Source organism: Anas platyrhynchos, chromosome 1 (assembly GCF_047663525.1).
Source record: "Anas platyrhynchos isolate ZD024472 breed Pekin duck chromosome 1, IASCAAS_PekinDuck_T2T, whole genome shotgun sequence".
NCBI lineage: Eukaryota > Metazoa > Chordata > Aves > Anseriformes > Anatidae > Anas > Anas platyrhynchos.
The window spans coordinates 75,269,660-75,281,264 of NC_092587.1; the positions used below are offsets into that span (position 1 = coordinate 75,269,660).

Below are 11,605 nucleotides of genomic sequence, written 5' to 3' on the forward strand. Positions count from 1 at the left end.
TATCAAATTGTGGATTAGCTGAATCATGCACTGAACCAAATTATTATTGTCTGTGATTAAATCACAAAGTGGTTATTGCCCTGTGTCATCTAAAGCACAAGATAGTTTAAATCTTTAAAATCCCTTTTTAAGGTGACTATAGGAGCTACATAGCTAGAGTTTTAGGACCAGGCAGTTTTCCGTCCCTAAGCAGAAGAAAAAACAGCTTTCAAAAGGTAGCTTGGACTGATCATGCTCTGCTTATATGGGCAACTGATCTAGGAAAGAAATGGATGGACTTATTTACGCTTCAGACACACAGAATCATTTATCAGTAAATAGACCTCTCTGTACCTGGAGCTAAAGTATTTTTTCAAGGTGCTGGCTCAGAAAAGGGGAATGAACGGTGCTGCTAGTTCTTGTACCTGAAAGGACACAAACAGCCTGCCTAAGAGCAGCAGTGTCTGAAGTTTGTTTCTAGTCATGCGGAGACACAGGTCTGAGGGCACAACTGAGTCACAAGGGATTGAGCTGTGCAGCGTTTCCCAGCAAGGCCACTTGTGGGATGTGAGGCCACCAGCAGCGGCTCCCTTGAATGCCCCAGAAGCAGGGTCTCACCACCCCAGCACACACTGGTCATGTCTCTAAAGCCATAGAAGGCTTCTGGCAGGCTGCCACCACAGTTTCCATCCACGCAGCACATGCCAGCAAATGCACATTGTGGGGCAGAGCTCCACTTGCAGCCCAGTGCAGCATACTGAGCCTCGTAGCAATTTCCACACTCATCCTTCATGCTCCTCAGCAGCCTGTAGCTGGGATGATCTGAGTGCTTTAAGGATGCTCATCTCTGGAGCCTTGCTGTGAGGTAACTAATCTTGATGGCCATGTACTGGCCTCACTGAGTCACGAAGGAGCGAATGGCTTCTGCAAGATGGGGAAGTGGTGGGCTGGGGAAGGCGAGGGCAGCTGGGGAGGTCACAACCCAGAAGGAGTCATTGAGTAGTCACAGCTCCTGTTCTTTTCGTGTGGATAGGAGGGAAGTCCTGAAGCTGCCTGTTTTCATGTTGCAGTACAGGGTCATGGGGTAGAAAGGGCTAAGAGTCACTGCGCTAGGCACTGCCTTCTAGGGAAATGAAAGTCTTGTGCAGCTGGTGGTGGCGTGGTACTCTGAGCCTATGGCGAAGGCACAGACAGAAAATATGTATTAAGCAGCCTTCACTCCTCTATTTCATCCCCCTTGTCCTACTCTTTGACCTATTTTCTCTCATTGTTATCTAGTAATCTATTTTTTAAAAGATTCAGCACAATCTCTCCTGCTGGTTGCAGCTGATCCATCTCTCTGCTAGCCTGTGAAACCAACACCTCCTAAAGAAATGTCCCCTGCCAATTACTCTGGAGGCATGGATTCAGCTCAGCATGAGAGTTCAATTGAAGCCAGTTGGCCGTGCCACCAGGACAGGGATGGCTCAAGAAAGACTTTGTAAAAAGTGTAGAAACTCAAAACAAATTTCTTCCCTCTTTTCTTCATCCATGCTCAGGAGAAAGTCGCTTAGAAAACTCCAGGAGGCAAACATAGATTTTTAGTCTGAATGTTCCTCTCTGAAAAAAAAAGGGTTTTTGAGGTTTCTTGGCAAATATGAGTAGCAAATCCTCTAAGCCCTGTGATTCCTCAGGTGTGTGCTCTTGCAGTGGGCACCTGGAGGCTATGTGCACACAGGGAACCTTGCAGAGAGGTGTTCACCCCGGGTGAGCCCTCTCTGCTAATGGAGTCCTGCCAGGGGAATTTGCTGCTGGGGAGGAAGGAGGGAGCGGGTGTGCTGGATCACCACATGAAATGTCTGCTCTGCTCATGTGCAGTCTCCTTGGCCCACAGCCTTTTGGCTAGCCCCACCTGCCCTTTTTTTTTTTTTCCTTCCAGCTGAACTGACAGAGGGGAGGCTGCGGCTCCTTTCTGTCCCTGCAGCCTTCCTGTCTGGCTGACTCTCTGCCCTGGACACAGACGTATACTTAAATATGAATTCTGCAAGGCACACATCATGCTCAAGGAGGGAGGATATAGCGGGAAGATGCTGTGATCTGTAGGTGGGCTGCTGTGGTTGGGCTAAGGAGAGCAGCTATCTTGTGCGAGAATGAAATAACAGTAAAAACATTGCATTCAGCCCCAGCTGCTTAGAAAGAAAGTTTTAGTACTTTGTAACAATTCATTTTGGAGTGCTCCATCCACATAGCTCACCCTCTGTGAGTTCATTTCTGCTTGAGTTATGCCGCCTTGCACTAGCCTGGTTGTTGCTTGTAGACTGAGTCCTGCGAAAGCTGTTTGCAGAGGTTAGTCCTGCTCCCTACTAGCAGCCTGCCTTGCTTGTGCAGGTTGTTGGCTCAAAATGTCTGCATGAATTCTGTCTTGGGCAAAATGGATGGATTTCTGAGGATAATGGCTGGGGCACGGCAGCTCACACACTTCAATGTCCTGTCCCTGCACCAGTCAAGAAGGTAGGTGGCAGCAAGTTAGAGGGCAGCAGGAGCACACCTGCAGCACAGACAAGGCATGTTCCAGCTTTAACATGTGTTAGTTGGTCAAGGTCAACCCTGGACTGAGCCCATAAATATTTAAGTCCCAGAAAAAATGTTTGGTGTTGTACAAACATGTTAACTACCTCAAGTTAATTGGCAAGCAATTACCTTGGAGTAAAAATAGCTTTCCTGTAGCCAAGCAGTCACAGAGTGCCTGTCCCCCCTTAACACTTCCAATTCACTAAAATTTTCTGCAGGGGAACCTTTTCCGATTTGCGTTGTAGAGCCTCACTGGTTTGTGATTGAAAGGTTTTGTCCCCAGAGGCAATTGTTGTTTGTTTGTGGTTCAGACTCAGCAAATAGGGCCATGTGCTGAAGCTAATTTTCATGCTGCCCTTTAATAATACTAGGGTTTTGCAGTTCACAATCCAATGAAAGAAACATGATAATATTGACCAGCAAAATCATGCCATTCAACGAGGGAGTATAACTTGTGTGCTCATTATAATGGGATTGTTGGTGAAGGCCAGATAAATATTTTTAACTTAAAGACAGGTTGTCTGATATTTTTCATGACAAAAATACACAGCTGGACTGGATTTCTTTGGAAGTGTATACAGGCGAGAATCAAGAAGCTCTTGATTCTGTGAATCTCTTCCACAGAACTTGGGACTACCAAGTGGCAGACCTGTTTCAGCTGTTTCACCCGGCTATAAAAGTCAGTAACTTCTTTTTATGAGATCTCCAGTCAATGCAGACCCATCAGCTTCCCTTAGAACTTGGCTTAAGCCCTTGCTTGATCCTCCACAACCTGTCAAAATAATGTCCAGATCTTCTTGGTGTGTAACTAAATCACAGCTGGATTTCTTTCTTGGGACTGATTACCCCAGAATTGCTGAGAAGGCAGATCTGGACACACGGGGGTGAGCAGCATCTGTCACTGAGCTCCCAGGATGCTGGGGCTCCTGATGGCCAAGGTGGGCTGGCACAGGGTTCAGAGTTGGCCCAGCCAGCTACGATCAGCACCGCAGCACTGTGTGGCAGCCTGCCCTGTCCCTGTCCTCACCTGTTCCTGGTCACCCCTCTCCCTATACAGTATAAAGTTATGTAGAGGAGGAGGGAAGCAGGTGACACTTGGGAATCTTCGGAGGCAAGACGACTGAGCCGGGATGTCTGGCATCCACACAGGTTTGTGTGGTGTGCCTCTGGATACTGCGGTGTGGTGGAGGGTCAGTCTGCAAAAGCCCTTCCAAGGCAGTCGGCGGTCTCTGCCTTGTGCCCTGGAGAAGCAAGGGAGTGGTGAATGGAAAACAAAACTAACAAGTATATTTCACAGTCCTGGCAGCAGTACTCAGCAAACATGAGAACCACAGTGATGGTGTCTCAAATTCCTCTCCCTCTGCAGCTTGGCTTTAGAAACTTTGGCATTACAGTGAGCCTTGCCAAAAAGGACTTCAGCCTCTCAGCTGGCTCCTGTGGCAATGTGTCCTTGAGGTTGGTACCTTCAGGTGCTTCAAGCAGGAGAAGCTGTGATGGGGGCAGATATCAGAGCTTTCCAGGAAATACTCAGACACAACTGCATCTCTGTTCACTGTAACTCCTTTGAATTCACTTTCTGTGACTTCAGTGGCAGACAAATTTGCTGGCAAATGTTTTGCAAAAAAAAAAAAAAAAAGGCATAGATCCAGCAAAGTGCTGTGCACAAACTAAGCTTAGTATAGATGACTACACCTGCACTTAATGCTAGGCACGTGATGAATGCTCTGTTAGATCCTAGCCAAAGTAAATTTAAAATAAATATCAGAGCGTGCTCGTGGAAAACGAATGCTGGTCTTGTAAGCATACAGGACTGCAGCAGAAATCAGAGTCTACTGTTCCATGTGTCTGACGGGGATATCCAGCAGGGAGGAGGCACGTGATCTCCACCAGCAGAGCTGGTGAAAACAGGTTTTGATTTGAATGAGTTATGACCCATTGAAAATGGCATCATGCGTAACCACAGCAAATTGTCATAATGAGATCACAAGGCTCGAAGAAGTGGGCAGTGAGGAAAGGCCTCATCCCGCCAGTGCACACGGCTGACTGAGCCGTGGGCTGCAAAATGCAACGAAGGGTCACACCATCTTGTTCCCCAGACATCTTGTCATCATAGTGACAGGACCAGAGGTTGAGCAGCCAGACAAAAACTAATTAGAAGTATTGAGTTAAAAGGAAGAAAACAATCCAGAACTCAAATGGCTTTGTATTTAGGCTTATCCAGGGTAACAGAGGGTGTCGGGCTAACCCAACTAATGGAAAAATATAAGCACTGTAAGTGCTTCCATCCTCACTGCAGCTTTCTGAGTTAGCCTGGGTGTTTCTTAAACCGTGTTCTGTCAGAGGGCAGGATCTGGCATTGAGGCAGAGCATGGCATAGTTGAAAGCAGCCCTCTCTCTCTAGAAGGACAGCAAAACTGGATTCGCTTGGTACTTCCCTGGGCTCATAAATGTTTGGATCCTTGTGAATCTGCCCATGGGAGGGAGTAGAAATGGGGGTAACGGTGCTACTTGTGGGGAGCCATCCATCGTGCAGGGGATGGAAAGAACCATGCTCCAGCTCATGCTATTTCTCTTAAAGTTTTCAAGTGCACGTGTCTGGGGGGGCTTGTTGCAAAACATCATGCATATGATCTAACCACATCCTCCCACTCCCCCCAAGGTGGAGGGCAGAGGTGCGCTGATGCAACGCATCAATAGATAGGGGACCTATTTCCCATGTCTCGTGCATTAAGGCAAATCAGGCTGCTTGCTGCTCGGTTACCATCCCTCCCAGGCTTGCACCCTCCAGTCTCCATCTGTTACATGCTACACACAAATATGTGTGTCTCTGAGGATTCAGACTCATGCTGGTAGACACCACCCCAACTTACATTTTTGTTATGATTAGATTCATAGCTTGAGTCCGTGGACATCCATGTGGTGCTTGGTCCTTAGCAGGTTAGCCCTTGGCTGTGGGGCTGTGCTTGTGGTTACTTGAGACTTATAGTCGTAATGGCACACTGAAGCCCAAGCAGGACCCCGAATCTGCCCCCGTGGGCAGTGGAACTCAACCCAAGGTCCCTCTGCTCCTGCAGTAGGCACGCTCCAGGCCAGCCTGGAGAGGACTGCAGCTTGTCTCGTTTTCCTGATGTTGGCTCACTGGCACTGCTGCAGGGACAGCTGACACAAATGGAGGCCAGCCAGGCTGAAGAGGCACTGGGGAAATGCGTCCCGCATGCAATTCAAAGCAAGGCACAGGGAGCACAGAGGAGGTGCCAGAGAAGTCTCCCCATGCATTTGTGCATGCCAGAGCCGCAGATGGAAGGTGAATGTGCCAGCCCACGCCGCAGTCCAGGTGCACCAGTGGAGAACCAAGATTTTGCTCTTGGTGCCTTCTTTGTAGACAGAGGCAATAATAGAAAGGGCAGCGTGAAATACCTGCTCAATAAAGTGGTTGTTAAGCTCACTTTGCTGTGCGTTGTCTGCTGAGTAGAAGTCCCACTGAGTTTACATATTCTGGTAGTACTGCATAAACCCTCACTAACATTGCTGTTTCTCTCATCCCCATGTAGGAGAAGAATTTGGACTGGTTCCCTCGGATGAGAGCCATGTCGCTGGTTAGCAATGAAGGTGACAATGAGCAAAATGAAATCAGGAACCTGCAGGAGAGGTTGGAGTCAACCATGAGCCTTGTAAAACAGCTTTCCAGTCAGCTTGCCGAGCTCAAGGAACAGGTGAGTGCCCTGCCCTGGGCAGCAACCTGAGCGCGTGTGAGTGAGCGTGCTAGCTTCCTGCAGGTCACAGTCAGGACAGTGTTACAAAAGAGACTTTTGTCCTAGAAAGGTTTTATCTTCCAGTAAGCTTTCTGAGTAGACACACTGATAGGGGTTTGGGCTGAAATTGTACTCCATTAGCAACAGCAGAGAACAGCTAAGGGGAATGACTTATGAAATCTTTACCATGGGTGTGTGAGGACAGAGGGAAGCTGCAGAAGCAGTGGTGGGCTTTGCATGTGCAGGTACTGCAAACCTGGCAGTAGAACAGGAGTAGCGTCAGAAAGAGCTGCCTACTGATCGGAGTCAGTAGAAGCTTTCTGAGTCTGACACATGGGGGTTTTCCCCTGCTAAATATCAGCTACGCTGTTGTGAGAACAATTTGTTGAGCCTGTCGGTTTGCTTGTGTCGCCCTCTGTGCCCATCCCTTATCTCCTCTCCCCTAGCATACAGCGGTATTGGCCTTCCTCACAGCCCTGCCTCTGCCTCACCCACCTTTCTCTCACTGCAGGGTCAAAGGGCCAGCTCCCGTTTTACCTAAGATGCCAGTCACCTCTGGTTTGTTCATTACAGTTTCAGAAAAGCATCTTCATGCTTTCTTTATGGAAAGCACTTCCAGTGCCATCGATTTACCTATCATCCCCCTTCAGACCCCTCTTTAAAACTCTTTCTCCCTGTGAGAAACTTGACAAAGGTTTACGCTGGATGAACTGCGACCATTGCTTATTGTGCTTATCCTACTGTCCTGGGTGGCTTTTTCATCCCCCTCTGCCTGAACCTGCTTTCTTCTGGCTTAAATTTAAACTCTTCGGGGTTGGGACCATCTTTTAATAGGGACCATCTTTTTAATACAATGACCATCTGTCATTGTATAGCACCAAGTGCAAATGCTGACACTCTGCAGGGCTACGTAACACAATAGCAGCACGAGGGATGCACTCACTGTAAAACCTGCCACTGGAAAAGAACAGTGTACAAATGAGAATGAAATGTCCATCCTTTGCAGGAAACAGAGGCATCACTTCAAAGGCATCTCTTACTTCTAATTTTTAATGCTGAAGAATAGAATTCCACTCCCTGTTGTTTTGCTTATATGTATCTTGTTCTGTGACTGCTAAATAATAGTAAAAAAACAAAACAAAACAAACAAACAAAAAAAGAATATCAACTCGTCTCTCTCTCTGCCTTTCCACCTTAGATGACAGAACAAAGGAAGAATAAGCAGAGGCTGGGCTTTCTTGGATCAAACACACCCCATGTGAATCATCACATGCCACCACCCTGATACCATGGGGAGAAGCCGTGACTAGCCTTTCATCAGTATTCCTGCTTTATTATAGAATAAAAAGCTGAGATTGAGAGGAGTGAACAGTGCCTATTGTTACAAAGTTAAAAACAACCAAGTGCCAAGATGTTAAGTGGTTTAGCTCTGGGAACAATTTGTAGCTGTTTTTCATGGTTGAAAGGGACCACAACCTAGAATGCAAGAGATACAAGGGAGCTCGTTTGTATTCATTCAAGGGGCCTGACTCAGCTGGGTTTGCTCTCTGCAACTCAATGGCTTCGGTGGTGGCTGCTGCCTGTGATGGAAGTCAGGGCAGCGCTTGGCTGTGTCCCTTGAGCTGCCTTCAGGTTTCTCCTCAAAGTGCCAGAATAACCAAGACAAGCAGAAGAAGAAGAAATGTTTATTAGTGCAAATACAACAGCCTGGTTCAGAATCAATAGAAGTCGTTCCTTGTCTTATTTGCCAAATAGCAACATTAGTCATATTTGCTTGGCATCTACTATTTTTTAATTACCGTAAATATGTCAGTTGGTTAAGCAGTAATGTTGCTTCAAGTAACTTCTACTAGGAGGGAAAGGGGAGAAACCTCAAAAGACTGGGAAAAAAAAAAAAAAAAAGGAAAAAAAAAAAAAAAAGAAAAAGAGTTGCAAAGAGAAACATTAATGCTTTTGAATTTTAGCTGTCACCATGCAATTTCTTATTTATAACATGGAGCACAATGGATCTACAGCTGTGGGAATGTTATGCACATAACACTGACAACATAACTGGAAGTGATTTCTTTCTCCTGGATTCAGATGTTCTTGATTAATGTGGCCATGAGATTTCACATACTGAGGAGTTAAACTGTTTTTAAAATTAAAGTTCCAATGGAGGATTCAGGAAAATATATATATATATTTCTGTAGTTTGAAGCATGTATGGATTTTTTTTATAGATATTTTTTATTCTGTAAAAAGCTTAGAAGTACCTTTCTGTATGGAGCCGTAATGGTGTCATTACCTTCCATAAACACGCTGTCAGCAAGAGTTGACTTTAGTAAATAAGCACCATATACTGCCAGCTTTCTTCTGAGCTGAAGATCATGGGCTTAACCTGCCTCTGCCTGCTCTTCCTCATTTTGCGGGGTTGCAGGATCAGCCTGGGTGATGGGGGACAGAGAGAGATGCCAGAGGAGCTCTCTTCTAGCTCTAGACTCTAAGAAAGGCAGCAGCCAAATCATCTGTGCAGGTTTCTGGTGTATTCTGTACTTCCTGGGATGGTTTGAAAAGGAGAGTTATAAGTTATCCACACAGCCCAAGAGGCATTTAGGGGAAGGTTTTCAGGGCACAAATGGAAGTTGTGGTCCCAGTTCACTTTCATTTGCTTAGATTTTGGATACCTAATTGTCCTTAGTGCATTTGAAAATGCCCCAATTAAAGTGGAGTAACTTTCTAAATCAAATTATTTTACAGGAAGTTCCCCCTGTAACTTATTCATTTTGTTACAAAAGCCATTTTGATAAAGGGTGAAAATACTGTTGGCTCCAGTATTTCTAATATCTCCCTGAAAAAATGCTGTCTTGTTATTAAGACATAATTCAAACCGGCAGACCTAGAATAAAGAGAAGGGAGGAGCATTTCCCTCCTTTCATCCCAAATTCAAGCCTGTTCTTGGAAGCCACCTCCTTTTTTGTGTGTATGTCAATGAGAATGAGATAAAAGGGGTCTGACTGCTTACCATTGGAGCATTTCCCTTTGGCTTCTGTTGAGTCCTTCAAAAATACTGTGTGAAAAGCAGAAATCTGTATATTTTCTGAAAAGAAACTCTCTGTCTGTAAGGATGTTTAGTCCCTAGAGCATGCCAGTTGTGAGAAGTGTTGGCCTTTCCCAGGTGCAAGGTGTATTTTTCCTGTATGGAAAATATTTTTCCTCTTCTGGAAACCTTGATCCAGTCAGGGCTCTGCTTTCACGTGCTAAGTCAAGGAGCACGTGGTGGTCATTAGAACCAGCACAAGGCTGATGAAAGCTAGCAGTGGGGCATGAGGGTGGGGAGCTAAAGTCATCTACAGCTCCTCTGGCAGTGTTGGGCTCACAGCCTTGGTGCATCCATACCCCGGTTGTTTCGTGGGCAGGAGGAGCGCTTGAAGGCAGCGTGGGCAGCCCCAGGGCTGGTCAATGCCGCTGAGTGCTGGCTGATGGCAGGAGAGCAGAGCAGATGCTGTGGCACGAGGAGCTGATGGTAGGTAAGCTGCTAAGCAAGAGCAAAGCGGAATACAGAAGAGCGTTTGTCTTCGGTGAATGACTGAGATCTTTTAGGAATAAATCTCGGAGTGTGCCTTTATGCTTACTGTTATGAGGCCTTGATGCTACTGCTCCTGCGTAGCTGTGCTGGTGAAACCCCTCTCAGTAAGGCTTGTCTGTGAGGACGGGTTTCATGTAGCAATTATTGTGTGGCAGTGAGAGACGTACAGTGAATTTATTCTGGGAGTTTGCATCAGCCACATGCTGTGCAGTGACCAATCCATGGAAAATAAGGCCAGATTTGCCTCTCTGACTAGACCCATTGTAAAGCATGAAGCCAAAGGAGTTGCACGCAAACATAAAGTCAGTGGTAAGTAAGTGGTAAGAGACTCTGCCCCTGCAGCTGTATTAATTCAAATGAGTTTGTGCAGCTCATCAGATCTAGTCACAGCTTCTGTTTCAATAGCAATTTCCACTTCCTCACGCATATGTATGGCCATTAAAGGTATAGAGCATAGTTTATCAGAACTAGGATGAATTATTCCCTATTTATTGGGGGGTTGCTACAACTGGAAGTGGTTGGCACTTTTGTTGTTTACATTTGGAAAAGCAGCTGAACCACAGTGCATCACGGGAGGTTTCTGCTGCTTGAGGCAGAACCCTCAAGACTCAATGCATTTGTGCCCTGAGCTGGTGTGGTTGCATGCTGCTGGTGCTCTGTCTGGTGCCCTGACTGACATCCCCCTGTCAAACCCAAATTTTGTTCTTCAGAAGGGAGATCAATGCCATCAAAAACTAAGAGCTAATAGGTGCTGATTAGCCTTTGCTACATTGCCTTTCCGCTGTTCATAGCTTCAGAGAGAGCCCCCTGTAATCGATGCAAGTAGCTGATGCTACTTGCACAGACTGTAAATATACACGTATGTCACTGAGCATTCTGACATTTTTGCTGATTCTGCCACAGCTTAGGCCCTGTCCTGCAGCTCTCATCCATGCGAGTAATCTGTACCCATCCACGTGGTAACTTCAACAGGAGGCTTCTTCTTGAATAATAGTTGCAGGGGCCAGAGCCCAAGCCTTAAAGATTGTGAAATATCCCCATCAATGAGTTTATGACAAGGGAAAAAAATCATTGTTTTATACATATGTTTATATGTATATCTCTGTTTAGTGCAGCTGGGGTATCTTTTTCTTAGGCAAGCATCATCATTTGCATAGCCTATTTATATGAAATGATTGCAAAGTTTAAACGTCTAAGAGCTTTTAATGCCTTAGAGGGATTTATAATTATAAGCTCCTTGACAGTTAAAATCTACTTAAGTAAATGTGTCCATTGCTGCTGAATGTACCTTTTAATAAAGTATGTCATTTAATATATGTGTTTGTCTCGCTTATTCTTGGTGCTACGGTGTGGGGAAATACGTGTTGCTGAATTGAAGGCTTCTGGGAAACATGGGGCATTTGTCCCACATCAGAGACTGGGCTGTTGCAGTAAATGTTCCAGGGGTATGCTTCAGTTTCTTCTATGCAACAAATCAGGTGCCATCAGCACCGTCCTGAACATAGAGAGGCCAAGTCCAGCAATTAAAGTGAGGATTTACTTTACATCAGGCACAGATTGTTCCTTTCAGGAGAAGGGATTGGACTGCTGGAGGCGTGGTGACAGGCATATAATTTGCTTGAATGCTTTTTGTTCAGAGGTGAGGTGACAGCCCCAGCTAAAAGTGATGGCTTCAAGGTGTTGCCCCCAGGGTATCCTGTTGCATGTTGGTTCAGCCCTCAGCCCACCAGGAAGCTCTCACTGCCTGCTTGGGTCT

The 11,605-nt window shown here is 46.0% G+C and overlaps 1 protein-coding gene across 6 annotated transcripts in view; it reads left to right on the plus strand.

The window, feature by feature from the left end:
• ITPR2 (inositol 1,4,5-trisphosphate receptor type 2) overlaps nucleotides 1-11,165 on the plus strand; it is a 275,621-nt gene extending 264,456 nt beyond the window's left edge. For all 6 annotated transcript variants that reach the window (XM_072041998.1, XM_005022980.5, XM_038177656.2 and 3 more), the window contains 2 exons: nucleotides 6,081-6,242; nucleotides 7,480-11,165. In XM_072041998.1, coding sequence (XP_071898099.1) covers nucleotides 6,081-6,242; nucleotides 7,480-7,566 — 249 coding nt within the window. In that variant the 3' untranslated portion in view covers nucleotides 7,567-11,165. The remainder of the gene's footprint in view (nucleotides 1-6,080; nucleotides 6,243-7,479) is intronic.
• Nucleotides 11,166-11,605: the final 440 nt, after the last annotated feature.